The following is a 20,393-nucleotide window of genomic DNA, read 5'->3' on the forward strand; positions in this document are numbered from 1 at the left end:
AATATGAAAGGTCAAAATTTTCAATTGACCGTCGGCTTTTCCTCCCTGCTACATACACTTTAAGAATATGTCATCAGATTTATATAATTACTTCGAGGACTGTTATATATCAAAATTTGAAAAATATCAAATTTTTATAATTTGTCATAAAATTTGTATTATATTGTGATTTTCAAAAATGAAAATTATTTGATATCAGAAAGACATGCTTCGTATTCAGAATACAATTCGATAGGTCTGAGGTGCTCTCATGTCCCACAAAAAATACTGTCGAAACGCAATAAACGCTCATTTTAGATCCCTTAAGTGTGTTGGAGTTGAATCCTATTCGAGCAGTCTCCTCAGCCAGACAGTTATAAATAAGAGCCTTGTGGTTTTATTCATGACCAGTTACGTGAAGTCAAATATTTGAAAAAAAACCCCGAATTTCTAGATTTAAGTTATTTTAATAAAATGTTTATGTTTGGTGTTTAAAAACACCAAACATGCAACAAATTGTGTTTCTAGCGCAACATGAAGAAAATGTCATATCTTCACACGCCTGACACGTGTGAGTGACTGTTATAGCGCCCTCTAAAAAGTTTGGAAAGTTTGTCGACTCGTTCATTCTGATCGCTTGGGGGTGTCATGATTCACTGGTATAGAGTGATATACTGTTAGGTGGGTGGGTAGACTCAATAATCAATTTATAAATCCCATCGGATAGTTTTATGATAAGAAATCGGGATCAATTAATTAGAAAACAATGACAAATGGTTATTCACGAGCGTTAAATAGATAATAAATAGCTAATAATAGATTTCAAGCCACACAAAATTAGGCGCTTCAGATCCACCTTCGAAATTAAATGATGAGAAATGTCAGAGGAATTCATTATACCAGCTTGTGGTGGTGTGTATAGGTAGTCAAATATCTTCTAAATAGTTATCGTGTGGTTATAGGTCGTTGCTAGTATGTTAATTACATTAATGTATTCATAACTTTGTCATGTAAAGTTGTAACCCCTTCAGGCTGATAATTCGGGCTGAGTAATATCTGATATGAACTTCGAATGGCCTCTCCCTGCAGTCTCCACGTTACCAGGAGCATTTTGGGCTTGATTGGCTAAGTTTACTGCCAAATAGGCCTATATAATAACCATAGAAAGCATAGGCATACATAAATAAGCTGACATGCTATGCGTGTATACTCATACATTCTTGGAGAATTTCCCAGTATCTATTTTAGTCTTCACCTTTCAGCCAAGACTTTCTACCACAGGAAACGGTAGACCATTTACGCCCCCGCCACACGACGATCAGCCTTTCCGCTCGTCGTATCAAATTAACCCAGAGGGCAGGCGCACGAAAGCACTGATGGGGCGAGCTTAGTGGCGACTGGATACCATCAAGCTATATAGTGCTCCGTAGTTTACTAACAGCATTCACCGTTCAGGATTAACTGCAGACAACATGTGTAACCCGACTGTGAAGATAACTTATACCTGCAAGAAAGCTAGTTTATCATCTTACTGAATGAATGGATGCCAACCAGCCAACACCCAAATTGGAATAATATATTATAAGCTGAGCTGTTGTCATTATTATACTGCAAAGAGTTACTGCTCTAAGGAGCCAGCCGAAAACCAAAGAAACAAGAAAACAGTTCATCTGTTTTCTTGTTTGGAGTTCAGTACTTGCGTGCAATGATCCCAAAGATGCCACGACTGTTTTCTTCGTCTTTGTCGTCGTCGTCGCCATCGTCGTCGTCAACGTCATATACGTACAGTTTTATCATGTCTAAACGGATGTTACCATTTTTACACATATTGTTCATATATTTTTTATTGGATTCAACTGTCTTACAAATCACTTTGGGAAACCAGTGCAAATTAGATTTTCAACAGTACGAAAAGCGGCGCATTGCCGCAATCAAGGGGCAAATTTTGAGCAAACTTGGTCTAACTGCTCCACCACCAGACGAAGGCCCCGACGAAGTACCGAGGGATGTAATAGAGGTTTTTAATGATACAGTACGACTTTTGGAACAAAAATATATTGAACAAAATACAGCTTGTGAAGCTCAGAGGACTGCTGACTTTTTCGCCAAAGTGCCTATTTTGTACCACACACAACCAGATTGGCGTGGGCCAGGTAGGTATAGTGAATTGAATTGATGGAGTCTACAGTCATATGACCTGTGTGACTCTGTGAACCCCACGAGATGGGGAGAGAAAGAGGCAAAATTTGGGGTTGTAATCATTGCATTAAAATACAGGGTGTTTCAAAATTATTGACAAAGTCATGAAAGTGAAACAATCGAACATGAGAATGAGTTATCGGGTGGTTTTTTTCCCTGCACTACATTTAACCAAATGTAACGGGATATTGTTAACGGTTTCACGGACTCCCATGCATCATGACATGACATGGACTCATGGACCCTGCTCGTGTTTTAGATATTATGCCATCTGGTATGTTCATAAGCTGGCCATACCGGGGGACATGTGCACATGAACAAGACATCAAAAGAGTTACATTGACAATAGTAACATTTTAAATTATATTCAGCATGTCCTGCAGAATGAAGGCACATGTTGTGAAGAATATATTGAAAAACTTGCCGCGACAAGATATAACTAGTTATAACAACCAGTAAATGTCAAGAGGTGTGAATTACATTCATATATCTTTCGTTTTTATTTTATTTTCATTCTTTCAATTTTTGATACCAATCTAATTAAAATGGTTGATTACATTAAAACGTGTAGCCAATGCAATGAATGAACTTGCGACTCAACATGCATGTAGCAAACACCTTTACGGGAAATTTACTCTGGAGGTGAACAAGTCGGTCAACTACTTCCGTTGACAAACAAAATCACACCAAAATCATATTAGTATTTCACACACTTTAAGATACCATCTTCTCGCTATATCCCTGAAAAACACTTGAAACCATCTTTGGCACAGACAGATAATTCGTTGATCTTATTCCCACGACTTGGTTGATCATCATAACAATATAGGGCAAAAGGGCCAGAAACTACTAAATCATATGGGACTGCCACTATGCTACATGTACATGTACAGATCATCCTGTTTTGGGGTAAATACATGTTCACTCATTTTGAATACACTGAAGTTGTAGTTTCTAGGCCTTGTTTTGACATCTTCTGTTGATATTTGCCAAATGCTATGTATGGTTCCCCTATATTACCACGTACGGTTACCATGGTTACGGTACCATTTGTAAATTGTAATACTCAAGTCTTCCAGGAAAAAACTAAATACCAATATCATAAATACAAAGTAATTAACAAATAATTAGGCCTGCAGCTTGAAACTGCTTTAAAATGAAACGGTATAATGAGACCCGTTCCTTGCGATACACCATAACCAACCTTTTTCCAATGGCTTTGCAACCATGTGCTTTAAAATATCTGATCGTCCGATAGAAATTGAAAAGCTGTTGGAGGAAACTAGAGCAAGGTTTTATCACTGGAATAGTAAGTAAATTACTATACTATACCATTACGATTGACGAGTGAGTGAGTGGAGTAAAGTTGTCCTGTCTGGTATTCGTGTCTGAAATACCAAAGGGTCTTCTGCCTGCATGTGATCAGTCCTATCGAATGATAGTCCTCAAAACACTCAAATTATGTATTTAATTTGATTAACATAGACCTACATAATTACTATGGATATGTACTTCTAATGTCAATTAAGTGGCGTTTAAAATTTGGATTTGCATTTTGGTTAGGCCTACTTTGTTTTTTGTTGCATTAAAATGAAAAAGTTACAAATCAATCAAATAGATTCTGCCGACAAGAGACTCCTTTCATTATGACTGTTTGCTTTGTACAACACGTCAGTAATTTCTGTGCAATCGATTAGAGAAATTAAAATAGGTAACATTGACCTTTAAGCGAAAATTAGCATCCGGCGGCATTTGAACATTAACGTTATCATGGAAGTGTCATGGTTTTATAATCACGATTGTATCGTGTTTATCTCAAAAGCCTCGGGACGAATAATGTCCTTAAAAGTTTACCGTATTTCAGAAGTGACGAAATTTTGCTATGTGCACATGCATCAGTGAATTGTTTTATCGTTGTCGCTCACTTTTCTCTCTTAGGCCTAAAGGAGCATTTCGCGATCCACTTTTCTAAAAAAAAAACCTTTCTTATTCCGTGCTGAAAAAAATTCTTGCATATTTAATAGTTCGTTTAGCAGAAATACTGTCAAATTTGTATTTACCTTTAATATAACGACGTTTTTGCACAGTATTTTTGTTGGACCAGAGTGAGAGTAATGGCATTCTGAATACGAGGAATGTCCTTTCTGGTTTTTTAATTCGCGATTATGGCAAATTATTAAAAATGTGCATTTTTTATATTTTCGATCGAAGTAAACTATGTCCCATATCCCTACGATCGGCTTTAAAACCACATGACCAGAAACCCTTCCTGACACTTGAAGTTGTAGCTTATTTCATAATCTTTGGCAACAAATAAAAATAAATAAAGAAGAGATAAAATTGACTGAAATCGTACATTATGACTTTAAGGTTATACGGTACACCATGCATATATAGTATTATGCAAGTTGCAATTATTATTTTTTATTCATACTAACTTAGGTAAAACCTGTTAAAGTGGCCTACATGTTAACATATAAAAAGTCAAAAGGGTATTTTTCTATCTGTTTAATTTAGTTTTTAAAGGCCTACATCATAGTTTTGCTCTGATCTGCTTTTGACCGGGAGTCAACTTTTGAGCCCAAATTGTGAGTTGAGATGTTTGATGGTTAAATATTTGCGTTGTACTTTCATACATGTTGAACAAAGTTGTATGGGTTAACATAGAGGTCACGTTTACATTCATACCTGTTGTGGGCCCGCGATTAGGCCCATACGAGCGGATTGGTATTGAACTTGTTCATTATTTTCAGCTGTTCAATATCTGTCCCGTACCTCATGATCCCGTTTATATTCTGGTGAACTCATTATGTCAAACTCGGCACGGCCGCCAGACGTTTGTTCCCGCGAGAAAACCTAAACTTTTCCTCGGGGTTTATCTGTATTCACATTGCTATGCCAGTTGACTTTCAAAACAAACAATTTCAAATGTGCACGCGATCTTCACCAACTAATTGTTTCCGAAAAATAATGTAAAAAATCACGTGATAAAACTTTCCACCAATTAGGTCAACGTTTGATGTACAATGTACTGCATTCCCGACTGCATTCCATATTTTATGATATGAGATATGACGTCCTTCTCAAAGATGTTAAAGTGATTCTGATGAACAGGGCTGGATATAACACATGATCAGGTCGGGCCTGAGGTCCCAAGATCCCGTGCAGGGAAGATAAAACGATACAAACAACAAATGATTAAAAAAAGGAAAGTGTGAAAATTTAATGAAGCACTGGTGAATGATCAATTGATATAAAATACAGGTACAGGAATGGAGGAGGAGTAACACATGTTTGTGAATAGCCAGGGGCTCCTAAATTATAGTCTCTCCCAGATGAAAAGATAAATCCGATCGTGATTTTCATATACGACCGAATTGTTGTGCTTCATTGCTGCATGCTGTAGCAGGTAAATCTGCAATTTTAGAACAGGGAACCGAAATACACATTATGGACCAAAATGGTCTCGTATCCAAATCTTGATGGTTGGCATAATAGTTCAATAACCTCTATATCTTTACACAAAATTTGACCTCAAGTTGTGGAGAATAGTTTCTGTCTCCAATACATTCAAAGATCAAAGGTCATTTGATGGGTGTACAAGGATATTGTGTTTAAGGAACTATGCCTTGGTAGGTGAGCATAATTTTATGAGATCCTTGGTAAAATTGGTATGGTAGGCCTATATAAAACCGTACTATTAAACAACGGTTTAACCCAAATATTACTCACGTCACTTTTGAGAAATGACAATCGGGTAAAATGAAAAGATTAGGCCTAGAATGTGTTTGAAGCCTATAGAACGACGCTTTGTCCAAAAATGTGGCACAAAAACCTTAATTTCCACGATGTGGCCTACATTTATAATGTTAGCAGACGGTAAATAACAGCTTGACAAAACATGTTTGTACTGAATCCAAAAATGGCCAAACCTAATAAAGACCTGCAGACAGTGCCAGCACGTAACTTTCTCCGAATACAAAAATCCGGGACAAAAATATTGCTGAGTGCATCAAATGGTGGGTTTCATATTAGCATTGAATATTATATTTAGTGTCGTCCTTTTTACGGACAAATTTTGAATTATATTATTGAATGCAATGCATGATGTCCTTTCCAGGAGTTGAAGATGTATGCCTACGTCAAAACTCAAAATGATTTAAGTTAATATTCTAACTGACCACTATGCTTTGTCAGCTCAGTAGGCCTACATTTGATCTTCTCTTTTATAATGCAATTCAGGGCCGGATTTACCATTAGAGCACAGGGCCAAAATTGCCCTGCATCTTCCTCTTTTTGCCCGAAAAGCACCATATTTTGAGCCCAAATAGGGTAAAATTGCACAATTTTGCGCGGTTCGCGCGCACTGGTTCGTTATGTAGCAAAATTCAGCTTTATTTTGGGCCAAAATAGTCTGCAGTCGATTTTTTTTTGCGCCCAAATGTCCTAGTAAAAGCAATGCTTGTTTCCCTCTAAATTGTAATACTCCCGCCGCCACTGTCGATCTTATACCTAAACCAAAACGTGGGCTAATTGAGCATTAAGCGCACATGCCTTCCTGATGGCGAGTTTGGGGCCCTCCAAAATATGGCCTGGCCCAGGGCCCCCAAAAATTGAATCCGGCCCTGATGCAATTACAACATTTTCCCATTAAGAAAACCCAACATCACCAACGCACAGTCACACCGAAATGATATGCTTTTATGCCAATTAAAATTAGCAAAAATTAATTAATTTTGCGCAACCTGTTGCTCAACTGTTGCTTTGTGAAAGGCAAAATACAATAGTATTTTTAAAAGTTTTTGTAGATCCTATAGGCCTACTTCCGTGCTACACATGGTTTCGTCTAGAAGAAAAAGTATAGCCCCTATGTAGTACTGATATCGATTGACAAGATATAGATAAATAGGCCAAAATGAATAATAATGATGAGAACCATCATGTTGACAAAAAATGTGCTGATTTCATTGCTCGTCGAGACGTCTGCTAGCCTGGGGTCAAATGCAGGTTCAGATGTCACGTGATTTCATCATGTTTTGAATCGGTTAATTTCATCCTTAATTTCTCCGGGAATTTCTCCCGGGTGTTTTGCACAATGATGTGAATCACTACAAGCAGACTTTTATTAACATGATTAATGAATGATGAATTTGGGAAGGAAGGAACTCATCGCAAAGGAGTTCAAAACCCCGAGAGTCGTAATTGTTACGCTGGTTTCCGTCAAGTGGCCCAGATTGACTGAACTTCCCTCAGATCGGGTGTTTGTGATGTTCTACATGTTTATTCATTAACAATTTTAAAACATTTTTTTTTTTCCGCTGAACTTTCAATACTCTTCAGCGAAATTGACACCAATGAGCCCAAACTCTTTTTCTACAATGCAAACTAAATATAACTTGTCTTGCATACGATTGCAATGGTATAAAGCTGAAAAGCACGAAAAAAACGTGTTGGTAATTTATATAAGCTCCATTCAAATAACTCACCAAACATTCAACAAAACATGACATCTTTTCACTTTAAGGGTTAGCAGTTAGCACACACATTCTCCCGAACTCCTTACAAAAATGCACAAATCTGATTTTGGATGATTTTGTTAGATTTCTTGATTTAGCCAATCACTTGTGATCCCTGCTTGTGTAAGTGTATATGTGTTGTACATTAATATAAGGCCCTATTCATACTTCTATTCGACGTCGTATATTCGATATAACTATCTAATAATTATTTCCAACAGATATTCCACATTAAATAATGTTAAGACGTAAAAGATGAATTGAATCAGAATTAATATTGCTGGTTGCATGGTATCCGGCGTATAAAAAGTATCAATCATGCCTAATGATCTGATCTCAGGGAATGAATGTATTATTATAATACATAGGCCTAATCATTAAATCAACGGAGACAACTAACAGAGACGTATTCATGGCGTAAATATACAAATTGGCCTTCTCTCTGAACCACAAAAGTACATACGACTGTCTCAAACACAGGGGGATAAATAAATTGGGATAAATTGCAGGCTTTTGAGAGCTTTTTTTTTCTCGCATACACTTTTATACATCCGAATTCTCTTGATGTCGACAAACTTATGGGTATTTCCTGACCATACCGTAATTTTAAAATTGACATAATATTTCATGCAGTGCCTAGATTAATTTTAGGCTAGATTATACAAGTAGGGCCTACTTTCTTTCCATTTATATGAAACATATCGATGTCATAATACTAAGCTCGAGGCAGTACATAAATGTATATCAATACACATGATACAGAGGTTTTTAAAAAAGTTTCTAATTTTAACACGGATGGTTGAAATATTTCATTTATAATTTAGAAACATATCCGTCAAACAACAAAGATCAAAAGTATTAGTTAAAAGTTATTAGTAAGCATGTTTATTACAATGGCATTCTTTCGTCTTATTTTGCAGATGTTACGTACAGGAACAGAAAACGCCTTATATCGAAGTTTTATCGTTTTCACCTCACGAACTATCGAACAGACACAGGGTCAGAAGAGCTCACCGAGGCTGAATTAAAACTTTATCAAGTGACTAACAAGAGAAAGAGGACAGAACAAAGATTTTCTATTTATCAATTGATACCAACACAACATGAACCTAGAAGAAAACATCTTTATAGTAAAACAGTGAATACGGCAGATGAAGGATGGGTTACATTTGATATAACGGAAACCATACGGGAATGGATAGCAAGTCCAGGTATGAATGTCATGTCTCAAATCTGATTGCCTGTATTGATCCTTCCGGTCGATCCCTATGCTTCAAAGCAAGGGGGAAAATAAGCAAGTTTTAAGTTCTATTTTCCCACCGGTTCACCGGTTTATATCATGAAATAGCTCCCAGTTAAGTATCTTGTATATACATGTAGGCCTATAAAAGCTACTTTTAAGCTGAAATTGGCCCCGGCCATTTTGCATGCCATACTTGAAGCAGTGTGTTTTCAGTTGGTCTCGAGTGACTCCGGTTTACAAAAGCTCTCCGCACAATACATTGTCTGCTCGACTTGTAAATGTAGTCGTACGAGATAATTTACTAGATTTGTTGTTACATGATATGCGATTACAAGTGTTGACAAAATGTTGATAAAAATCTTCAAAAAAATAACGGAAACAGAGACAGATCATATGATGAAGTACTGTTAAACATCGTCAGGGTTTGTTTTATCAAATTATTCTTGAATTTTCACTGACGCACAAAGGAGACTTTCAAAAGTACAAATCACAGAATGTTATCTATACCATGATTCATCAGATCTCAAGGAAATACAATATTGTCTGTCTCTACTAATCGGACTTTTATACTGCTGTCTTGAAACATATGTATAAGGTCAAAGGAAATACGCCCAACCGTGTCTAAGAACTGGTGTATGACGTTACCTGAGATGAAAAAGGGAATTCCCGAGTATCGACTGCGGTGACACACGGTGCGCCAAGGTAGCATGAACTTTGAAATGCACTGGGAAACGAAACGAACAAACTAACAAAACGTGTAAAAAACCAAACCAAATTAATCCTCAATGTTTTTATCTTTTGCCTGTAGGTTCTAATCTCGGATTTGAGTTGAGTCTAGATTGTCCTAATCACCCCGATGATCCGGACTCCGATAGACTTCATATTTTATTTGCAGGTGAGCGTCTTATAAAAGTATTTATTGCAAACAGACCTTCAGTCAACATGGTCAAAGCATGGGATAAATTACATTAATATCCCATATTTTACACACACAATTATATTATTATTGTATCTATACTATACAAGAAGTAAAACTGTGTAGTTTTATACCTACCTGTCTGCAACCCATTGATGTGCTCAATTTCGGCATTCGACAACATGAAAATTCATTCCGACGTTGTCTTATGTTGATATATTTCATTTAACGTTGTAAATGTTAACGTTACATGTGAAAATATAATCTATTGAAATCCGGCAGTTTGAGAGCTATTATCTACTTTTAAGTTTCGGTTTACCAAAATTCGGCATCATGCCAAATTTCGTCAACCGAAAACGTCTAAGTTCATTTCAACGTTGTCCGATGATGATACAATTATTTTTACTTCGTTATGTTATCGCTTACACCTGAGACTGATTAGTCTCAGGTGTAAGTGATAAAAAAATCTACCACTTTAAGAGCTAAAAACTGCTAATTTTGGTTTGCCCAAATTCGGCATTATGGGCATTATGCCAAATTTCGGCACTCGACCACGTCGAAGTTCATTTGGATGTTGTCGTTGATTAATACGTTTACATTGTACAGTGTTATACATTAACCTCACATCTGAGACTATATTGCTATCGAAATACACTATTTTGAGAGCGTAAAACTTCTTGTAAGTTTCAGTTTGCCCAAAGTTGGCTTTATGCTCAATTTCGGCATTCGGCAACGTGCAAGTTCATTCCGACGATGACGACACATTTTTAATGTTACATTGATAACCTTACATCTGAGACTGCATTTCTCTCGCAATCCATCACTTTGAGGGCCTAACACTACTTATAAGATTGGTTTGCCCAAATTCGGCATCGTGCCAAATTTCGGCATTCGACAACGTCGAGGTTCATGTTCATTCAACGTTGTCCTATATTGATATAATTATTTTTTACTTTCTTTATGTTGTCGTTTACATCTGAGACTAATTATTTTGTCACGAAATCCATCACTTAAAACTATTTGTAAGTTTCGGCAACATCCACTATATTTTTATCGACATCCATCGTTTGGAGAACTTCTTTTATTTGCTCAAATATCGGCATTATACATTGTATATCTGAGACTAATTATTGTGTCTCAAAACACGTCACTTTGTGAGAGCTTAAATGCGTCTAAATTTCGGTTTGCCCAAATTCGGCATTATGCAAATTTCGGCACTCGACCACGTCCAAGTTCATTTGGACGATGTCGTAGATGAATACGTTACATTTTACATTGATAGGTTAACCTCATATCTGAGACTACATTGCTATCGAAATGCACCACTTTGAGAGCGTAAATCTTCTTGTAAGTTTTGGTTTGCCCAACTTCGGCATCATGCCAAATTTCGGCATTTGACAACGTCCAAGTTAATGTCTACGTTGTTTTATGTTAATGTAATTATTATATTAGTTTTAAAATGTTATCAGTACATCCGAGACTATCGAGTTCATTCCCACGTAACATAGTAACATTTGAGACTATGTTTCTTTAAAAATCCATCACTTTCAGAGCTTAAAACTACTTGAAAGTTTTGGTTCGCCCAAGTTCGGCACCATGCCCAATTTCGGCATTCGACAATGTTCATTTCAATGTTGACTTATATTGATACAATCTTGTACTTGTTATGATATCGTTGAACTATTTTGTCACGACATTTATCACTTTGACAGCTAAAAACTACTTGTAAGTTTGAGCTTGCCCAAATTCGGCATTATTATGCCAAGTTTCGGCATTCGAAAACGTCAAAGTTCATTCCGACGGTGACGATACATTTAATTTTACGCTGATAACATTATGATAAGCTTACATCTTAGACTATATTTCCCTTGAAATCTGTCACTTTGTGAGCTTCGAATTACTTATAAATTTAGTTTGCCCAAATTCGGCATTCAACTTGGGAACGTGCCACTTTTCGGCATTTTGTTGTGACGTCAACGAAAGAAAAAAAACAAAACCTCAAAACCTTAAACAAGAATCGTTACTGTTGATAAGTTTCGGTGCGTCATATTTGGTCTTTCAGTGAATCGTGAATTCTTTTAATCAAACTTAATTCTGTCGAGTTCTGGTAGCACCGTACCCTTATTTTGTGTATATTTTATGATACAGTATAATATTAATTAAGGTATTCATGTTTGTTAACTTTTTACATTTGACAGATCGTGAAGGAAACATCCCAACAGTACCAAATAATAGAGGGGATCAAAATGAAATGCCTGATCATTATATGACGGAACAATATCCCAGACTAGTGATAATGGCTGTCGGTGACGACTCGTCACAAAACTCTGTCAGTAACGGCCACAATAGGCGGCGACGAGCAGCGACAACACCTGCTCCGTCTGAGACCGGATTGTGTAGAGACGGCAGTGAACCAAATTGTTGCCTTAGAGCACTTTATGTCAATTTTAGGAAAGACTTAAGGTGGGACTGGATACGACAGCCCAAGGGGTACTACCCTGATTATTGTGCGGGGTCCTGCCCGTATGTATGGGGCGCCGATACGCAACATTCATCTTTATTACATATTTATAAGGCGCTAAATCCGGACGCTTCACCGTCGCCGTGTTGTTCGCCTAAGTCTTTCAAACCTCTACATATTCTTTATTATGAAAATGGCAGCCCCAAAATAAGGCAACTTTCAAATATGATTGTAACGTCATGTGGATGTAGTTAGCACAAGCATATTGGATTTATTGGAATTTCTTACTTGCTTCATCCATCAACCAACGGCAATGTTGTGTCGCGACATTGAGACCATTTGGGATTATGCAGATGGTTCGTACGCATACCGTATTGTAGCTTGTCTTATTCTCTTCTTGATCACGCGACGACGAAGAAAAGAGATCAGCAAGTCCACCAGGCAGTCATTGACTCAGCTGATACAAAACCAGAAAAAGCTGACAGAAAAGTCATCGTATAGACACGTGAAGTAAACCAAAAGAAGGACACTTTTCAAAGAGAACCCAGCGCATCAACGTGGAACAGTAAGACTTGCCCCTGATACTAAAGTAAAATAAAACAGCATTGCGTTTTCCAAGCAAAGGAAGTGCGCATAGAAGCAGGGCTCCAATTAAGCAGGGGCAATTTTAACCCGACTGTCTGTTCCTGACATTGCTTTCCTTCAAAACCAAGGGATGCGTGATATAAGTACTTGGCAGCAGATTGAACTAGATGGCGTAGACTTGTTAAGACTACAGCAGCGCTCTGCGCTCCATAGCGTCAACTGACAAAAAAGGGAGAGGTCCTGACAATGCTCCTGCTAACTTGTATTTGAATTTTCATCCCGGGGAAAAAATAACCCCCTCCGTAAGCTACATGTATCTGTGTACAGAAATTGATTTTAAAAAAAAGGCGCCCAATTCAAACACCACAAAGCACACCGTGGCTTACCATTTCCCTGTGCATCACTGAGTGAATTAGCACTAGTTGTATGATTTGGATTTGATATTAAAACAATGCTGTATTTGTCTGTAATCAGAGGGGCAATGCTCTATATAGGCATACATGTAATCATGCTGTATCTCAACTTACACTATAGGCCCTATTCATACTTTAATTAGTCAGCGAATATTCGAGACAACAAGTAGTCGTTATTTAATCTATTTCTAGTCATTTTATCTTCTAACGAATGTTTGCTGACCTAAAATCGATATTTCTACCAGCTATTCGTTGATAAAAGATAATTCATGAAATAGATTGAATAACGAATGATTCTATCGAATATTCGATGTCGCATAAAAAGTATGAAACAGGCCTTAGTCTGAGCACCAAATAAGGGTATAGATATTGTATCTTCAGTCCATGAATTGTATTATGCAGAATTTGACTGTTCTTTTTGTATTAGTGGGCATTAAACTGTCTGTATGTAAGAAATTAAGACCAAAGAAAACTAAACATGGTGCATGCTCAAGGGCTCTGGTATGAACGTATTTTTGTGGGACATGAGCGCTCATCAGGCATATCGAATTGAATTCTGAATACGAGGAATGTCCTTCTGATATTAAATAATTTAGATTTTTTTTTAAATTCGTGATATAATACAAATTTTATGACAAATTATTAAAATTTGATATTTTTATTGATATTTAACAGTCCCCGAAGTAAACTTTCTAAATCTAATGAGATGTACTTTAAAAAGTGTATATGTAGCTGGGATGAAAAGCCGACAATCAATTTTGACCTTTCGTATTGAAGATGTGAATTTTTCCCCAAATCGTTATTTTTGTTTTGTTTTGGTGAAAACTTCTAAGTGCATATTATTAGAGTTAGAAAGTTTACTTCGAGGACTATTAAATATCAAAAATATCAATTTTTAATCATTTGCCATAAAATGTGTATTATATCGCGAATTTCAAAAAAAAAAAAAATTTGATATCAGAAATCAGAATCACATACTTCGTATTCAAAATGCAATTCGATATGTCTGATGTGCTCTGATATGCCTATCCCACACAAAATACTGTTCAAACGTTCATACCCCACCCCTTAAGTTTTTTATTCATTTTAAAGTTTATATTGGACAAATTCACTCAATTGAAAAGGGTTATAAATTATTATCATCCGATCTATGGAACCCTGACTTTTGCAACCCTTGAAAACGTTCTTGAAAATTAAAAAAAAAAAAGAAAAAAAAAGAAAAAAAAAAGAAACCCAAAACAAAACAAAACCTCTTTCGAGAAACGTAAGGGTCTCTCATGGTTCTTCAGGCTTTGTGGGGTTCCTTGCTTGAGCACCCCTTAGAGAACCCTTGATGGTCATGAGGAATAATTTTAGAACCTCCCCTTTATTTAGAATATAAAGCTAGTTACAGTTTCAAAAGCTCCACTTCATATCCATGTGGCGGCTTGTCTTGTCGCCAATTCCATAGGATAGAGGCTATCCCAATAACCCATACGGAAGACTGGGCTTAAATCTTCCACACATGGAATATAATGTGAATTTCAAATGGAGGTACCCGAATGGGTGACTCCATTTGAAATCTACACCCCTGTGTGAAAGATTAATTTAGGCCATATCTTCCGTAAGCATGCATGGAAATGGATTTTAACTGCCCATTTTCGTTTTGGAGAGTGGGTTCACTGGGTTGCAATGAACTTAATTAATAATCCAGCATTTACAGTTGATTTAAAAACAATTTCATACTACTATATCTACTAGTATTTCCCTTTGGTTGATATACACTCTAAATATTGCTATTCCATTTCCAGACTAGAAAATTATTTGGAAAAAAATCCAGGTTGTGTTTTTATTTACTGGGGAGGGGGATTCTAGGATATTCTGACGTGTTCTTGGAGTGCCAATTATTTCTGGAATAGCCCAATGACCCATGTTGCTTCATTGATCAGATCGATTGAAATTTAAAATTCAAGCTTTTATTGCGATCTCCACCATTTGTTGTATGGAATATTTTTAAACATTATGAATAAGAGTGTAATAAAATGTACTTTTGTATAAAATAAATTCAATGATAAAATCGTTGAAATGGTGTATACATAGATCAGATGTTACCATAATATTATTGTTATTTTATCACGTGTATGTGTGTGCAGCTATAGAAATATATTGGCACTAAGTGCCTTATTGTCTTCATTCATCGCAACAAAAATTAGTAGGTTCCAAATTAATTCTAGGATTAGCCAAATTAGCCTCATTGATGGACATTTTTTCTCTATTTTTTAATTTTCTAACATTTACACGAGCAAAGAAATTGATCAAATTTTTCGTGAGCTTTTCTATGGGCTATTCCAGTTAAAAATCCACATACTCATGGAAGACATGACTTTAATCTCCCACACAGGGGAGATAGATTTCAAAATGGAATTACTTGAATGGGTGATCGACTCCATTTGAAATTCACACTCCTTGTGTGGAATATTAAGGTCGTGTCTTCCATAGGGGTGCATTAAAATAATTGGTTGTTTTAGTTGCAATGGCCCTTTCCATTCCACACAGGGAGTGAAGATTTCGAATGGGGTTGGGTGAGACGTGAGTGGGTGACTCCATTTGAAATATACACCCTTTTGTGGGAAATGTCTATATCGGGAGCGTATGGATCTTAACTGGAATTGCTAAATGAAACTCAACGATGTTGATATCTTGAATAAAGAATGGAGCAAAGAAAATTTGGCTGTTCAAAGCGGGATTCGAACCGGCGACCTATGGATTGCGAGTCCAGTTTCGTTTGCTGAAATGTAATGTGTACGAAAACAATCTTATATGAGAGTTAATTGGAACTTCCAATAACAGCTTGTGATTTGACAGGAAAACTCTTGGTTTTGTACAAAATAATCACGTACCTTTGTACTATGTAGGTAAAAGATTAAAACCGCGTTCTTTTAGTCATTAGTCCTAAAACAAACTAGCTCCTATTAGACATGTTCCCATCTATGTGTTGTTTGTTTGTAAGTCTTGAGAGTTAAATGTTACAAATTTGACACATGACCTGCACATCTAATGTGAAGAAATGATAGTTCATGTGTTGCGAACCATTCAGGTATATCGCCCATTTTAGGTATCAGCACCTAAACGGGACGGAGGTCATACGATGGGTTGCAACACGTGCGTTGAACATGCCCATCCATGCATTGTGAATCACAAGGGAGGATTGAAGATTCTACCCCTGCGAGAGACACTCAAATAGTAGAGTGACACATATGTGTGCGGCTGCAACTCAACATGGGGATCTTATTGGGGGGGCTTGTGTGAAAAATATATAGGTGTTTTATTACGGGCAAATGTTCAAAATTGGGGGTCTTTCAGGGAGATTTGTGGAAATTTAGTGCAAAAAGGGGTCGATTGGTGTATATTTTGTTTTAAAAGGGGTCTACGAGGTGCAAATAATGGGTTCTTTGGGCGGTGGTTAAGAAATAGGGGGTATCTTGGTCGACTCATTAAAATAGGGGTTATTGAGGACCGCAAAAAATTACCCTCAATATTGACAGTTGAGTGTTGAGTGCCCCTATAGGGGCAATGTCATTTACGACGTCTCTTTCTGGGATACGAGCATTGATATCAATGTTGTTATTTTAATGAATCTCAGTACATCTTATCATATTATTATTTATTTTTTATTTCTGATATGTTGTATTTATTTGTTACAATTGAATTATAACTTTTGCCATTGACTATACCCATGCATGTGACATTTTAAGCATGATGCAAATACCAAATCTATTAAATGTATAAAAGTCGTAATTTACGTCTGTACATCTCGCCAAATAACAATGCAGTATCAATTATGTTACTTTACTTACGTACAGTGTATTTTCTTGTGTTCAATTCTTTAATATCCCAAAGAAAAACGTGGACTAAAAAAATGAGATTTTATCACCCTCAAACATATAGTTTACACAGCGATGTTTACTATTAACTATTATAGCAACCATATTTTGTAACCATTCAAAAAAGTAAGGTCAATTTTACCAAAGTTGTGTATCTTTGTATATATTTAAACAACATATACCAGGTTACATTATAGTAAACAGCGCTGTGTATTTTTTAAGGAACAATTTCAGCAGTGTAATCGTTTAAAATATTCAAAAAAGAATCTTTGGAATTTCACTGAAGAAAGAGCTCTGCGTCCTGTTCTGTATGCGTATAATGTATTTTGCATTCGCATTTTACAACGTTGCAAAACGAACACACCATGAAACGATGTTCCTCAAATCCGCAACAATTGAATTCTAAGTGGCCGATGAATGTCATTTTTAAAGGATATTCTTGTTAATGGAATAGTGGTATGGCATATGATTGAGTTGAAATTTCGGCGATGGATATCTCATAGTTCTGTTAAGTTTATTGTTAAGATGATCATGAATGTGCCTGTCATTTTTGATGTAAAATTACAAAGTCACTATTTCTTCAAATCGTTATGGGCCTGTAATATAGGCGAAATTTTGGTCAAGAACAAAATCATGAGAATCGTGAATCGGGAATAATTAATGTGCCCAAGTTTACGGGCCTGGTTTTTCACTTGTGACATGACACCCATCTAAGTAGAAGTAAAATTTACCTTTCCCATTAAATCGTGATTATGATCAGACTATTTGCTGACTACACGCTTAAAGTAATAAGAGAAACTAAAAATGGGTTCTTTAGTTGTCCTATACATGTATATGACCTATACGCTGAAAAGGCTCTGTGACTCCCCAAAAAACACCCATATTGGAGTTCTTTCAATTTTCAAGAACCTTTTCCTCTTGACTGAGGGTTCATACTGGACAGCCAATATCCTTGTTGACAAAGAGTGTAGGCATACCGCCGATGTATGGGTGGCCGTTATAGACAAAACAGCATATACGCGCGGTATACCTGATAAACACGAACATTATCCTATTGGCCAACTAAGATACACTTCAGATATAGGCTATTGTGCCACTCGTCATCTATATTATTATTGAGGTTTTAACATCTTCAGGTCTTACGGCGTAATTTCGCTTATCATTCTTCTGAAACTTTGTCGTAAGGCGTAACCCACAGTGGTAAGACATGTCTTTTGAAGTCAAGTGGCGTTTTGAAGTTCACGATCTTGCATACTCCAATTATTGTATAAGTGCTATCAAAACAGTTTATCAAATTTATACTAAGGTTAATATTTTCATTTGTATGATTTGTTGTCATAATGTGTTGAAAAATAAAGACCCATTTGTATTTGCAATGAAAACCAGTGTTTTAACTAGTGCCTTTAATATATTCTTGTCAGGATAAGCATTATCGTTTCGGGTTTTCGGATATGTCACGTGTGGGGGTGGGGGGGGTGTGAGGTGTGTGTGGGAGGAATGAGGTATCATATACATCTGAGAAAGCGAATTGTGCGTTCGTATGGTCCTGTTGCATTTTTTCTGGGGTGTGGGGGTGTGTGTGTGAGGGGGGGGGGTGGGAACCTAAGGAGTGTTTGTGGCTTTTCATGTTGAATATACTAAACACAACTTTGAAGATTTTTATAGGCCAGAGAACAACTCACTTAGGTCACTTTTTACAGTTGTTTAGGCCAAGAATTTCAAATGATATTTAGGCTGAAATAACTAGGCCTAAAATAAACAAACGGGTCAACGTCACGCGTTTGCTCACTCACAGTCACACGCGCGCAGCAAACCACGGAAACCTTCCAAAATCCCCTTGATACGAGTACTCGTGGGACACGGTCGCAAATGGTAACCTTTACGATCAAAATACATTAAAATGCTGTCAACTTGGATTGACACGTAATATTGTCAAGATGATTCCGTTTTAAAAGCTGAGATGAAATCTTTGACAATATGATCACAGGTTAAGAGACTATAGATTGCATTACCGGATGTCTCTACAAGTTCTCATAAAAACGTCTGCTAGGGTAGTCAACATTGGCAATGGGAACAAGTTGTGGGCGGTAATATAATATCATACAACACGCAAATAGATGTTTTTGTAGCAAATATTAATAAAAGATGTGTTTTAACAAATTTTCTGTCATTTTGGATATGTCAAATTGATACTCAAATCTGAGCCTTTCTATCAACAGTCCGCTGTCGTTGCATTGATAGCCAACGATTTGTGCCACAAGCCAACACCAAACAGATAATTCAATCAATCGATCATTCGATCGACAATCAATCAATCAATCAATCAATCAATCAATCAATCAATCAACCAACCAACCGATCAACCGATCGATCAATTAGTCCATCAATCGGTCGATTGAACCAATCGAAGTAATCGATCAACTGTACTGGTCAATCGATCAATCAACAAGTAGATCTATACATTGTTCCATCAATCAATCAATATAATCAGCAATTCAATTGAATCAATCAGCCATTCAATTTAATCAAGTATATTAATTAATCGCCTAGGAAATCGATTGGTCGATTGATCTATAATGTTCGATCAATCAATTAATATAATCAGCAATTCAATTGAATCAATCAGTCATTCAATTGAATCAAGTATCAATTAATCGCCCAGGCAATCTATTGGTCGATCGATCATTCATTAAGTAGATCTGTCGATCAATGAACTAATCGATCAAGTATCTGCGAATGATACGTCAAACTATTTTGTAAAAGTAGGCTCATACTTTTTAAAACGTTGGCTCAATTCCTGTACGGGTTATAACTTTATTACCTTTCAATCGAAACTGTGGTGAGAGAAAAATCTTTAAAAAAGATTGAATATTCCAATATTTTTTTATATCTTTCTCTCGCCACAGTCTTTAGATTTTCATTTTAGAGAGCAGGTTCAAGTCAAGTCATTGCCGCTGGAACGATAAGCGGATATTAGGTTCCGTCAGCCCATCTGTCAGACAACATTTACGAAAAATTCCAAGGAAAAATCGGCAAACAAGGGCAGCTTTTGTCTTAAAAACAGAAATTAACCCGAGATTAAAGATAGGTGATTTAACTTTTAACTTTTCCATGATCGCAAGGCAAGATGAAATTACTAAATCGGCGAGTCAGAGCAAATTGCAGACTACAAGGGTTTCATGTTTCTTCAACAGGTTTCGGTCCATTTTAAACACAAC

The 20,393-nt window shown here is 36.6% G+C and overlaps 1 protein-coding gene across 1 annotated transcript; it reads left to right on the forward strand.

The window, feature by feature from the left end:
- Nucleotides 1-1,231: 1,231 nt before the first annotated feature.
- Nucleotides 1,232-18,557, forward strand: LOC140153010 (transforming growth factor beta-2 proprotein-like). Its single transcript, XM_072175585.1, has 4 exons — nt 1,232-2,132; nt 8,615-8,905; nt 9,746-9,832; nt 12,052-18,557. Exons 1-4 carry the CDS (start codon nt 1,685-1,687, stop codon nt 12,567-12,569), a joined length of 1,344 nt encoding a protein of 447 aa, XP_072031686.1. The 5' UTR covers nt 1,232-1,684; the 3' UTR covers nt 12,570-18,557.
- The last annotated feature ends 1,836 nt before the right edge of the window (nt 18,558-20,393 follow it).

The sequence above is a fragment of the Amphiura filiformis genome, chromosome 5, assembly GCF_039555335.1.
Source record: "Amphiura filiformis chromosome 5, Afil_fr2py, whole genome shotgun sequence".
NCBI classification, from domain to species: domain Eukaryota; kingdom Metazoa; phylum Echinodermata; class Ophiuroidea; order Amphilepidida; family Amphiuridae; genus Amphiura; species Amphiura filiformis.

What these genes read in the sequence shown, in the direction of transcription:
- LOC140153010 (XM_072175585.1), top strand. Translation starts at nt 1,685, where the DNA reads ATGATCCCAAAGATGCCACGACTGTTTTCTTCGTCTTTGTCGTCGTCG. An exon ending in ACCAGATTGGCGTGGGCCAG is followed by an intron (nt 2,133 to 8,614) that starts GTAGGTATAGTG and finishes CTTATTTTGCAG; the next exon opens with ATGTTACGTACAGGAACAGA. An exon ending in GGAATGGATAGCAAGTCCAG is followed by an intron (nt 8,906 to 9,745) that starts GTATGAATGTCA and finishes TTTTGCCTGTAG; the next exon opens with GTTCTAATCTCGGATTTGAG.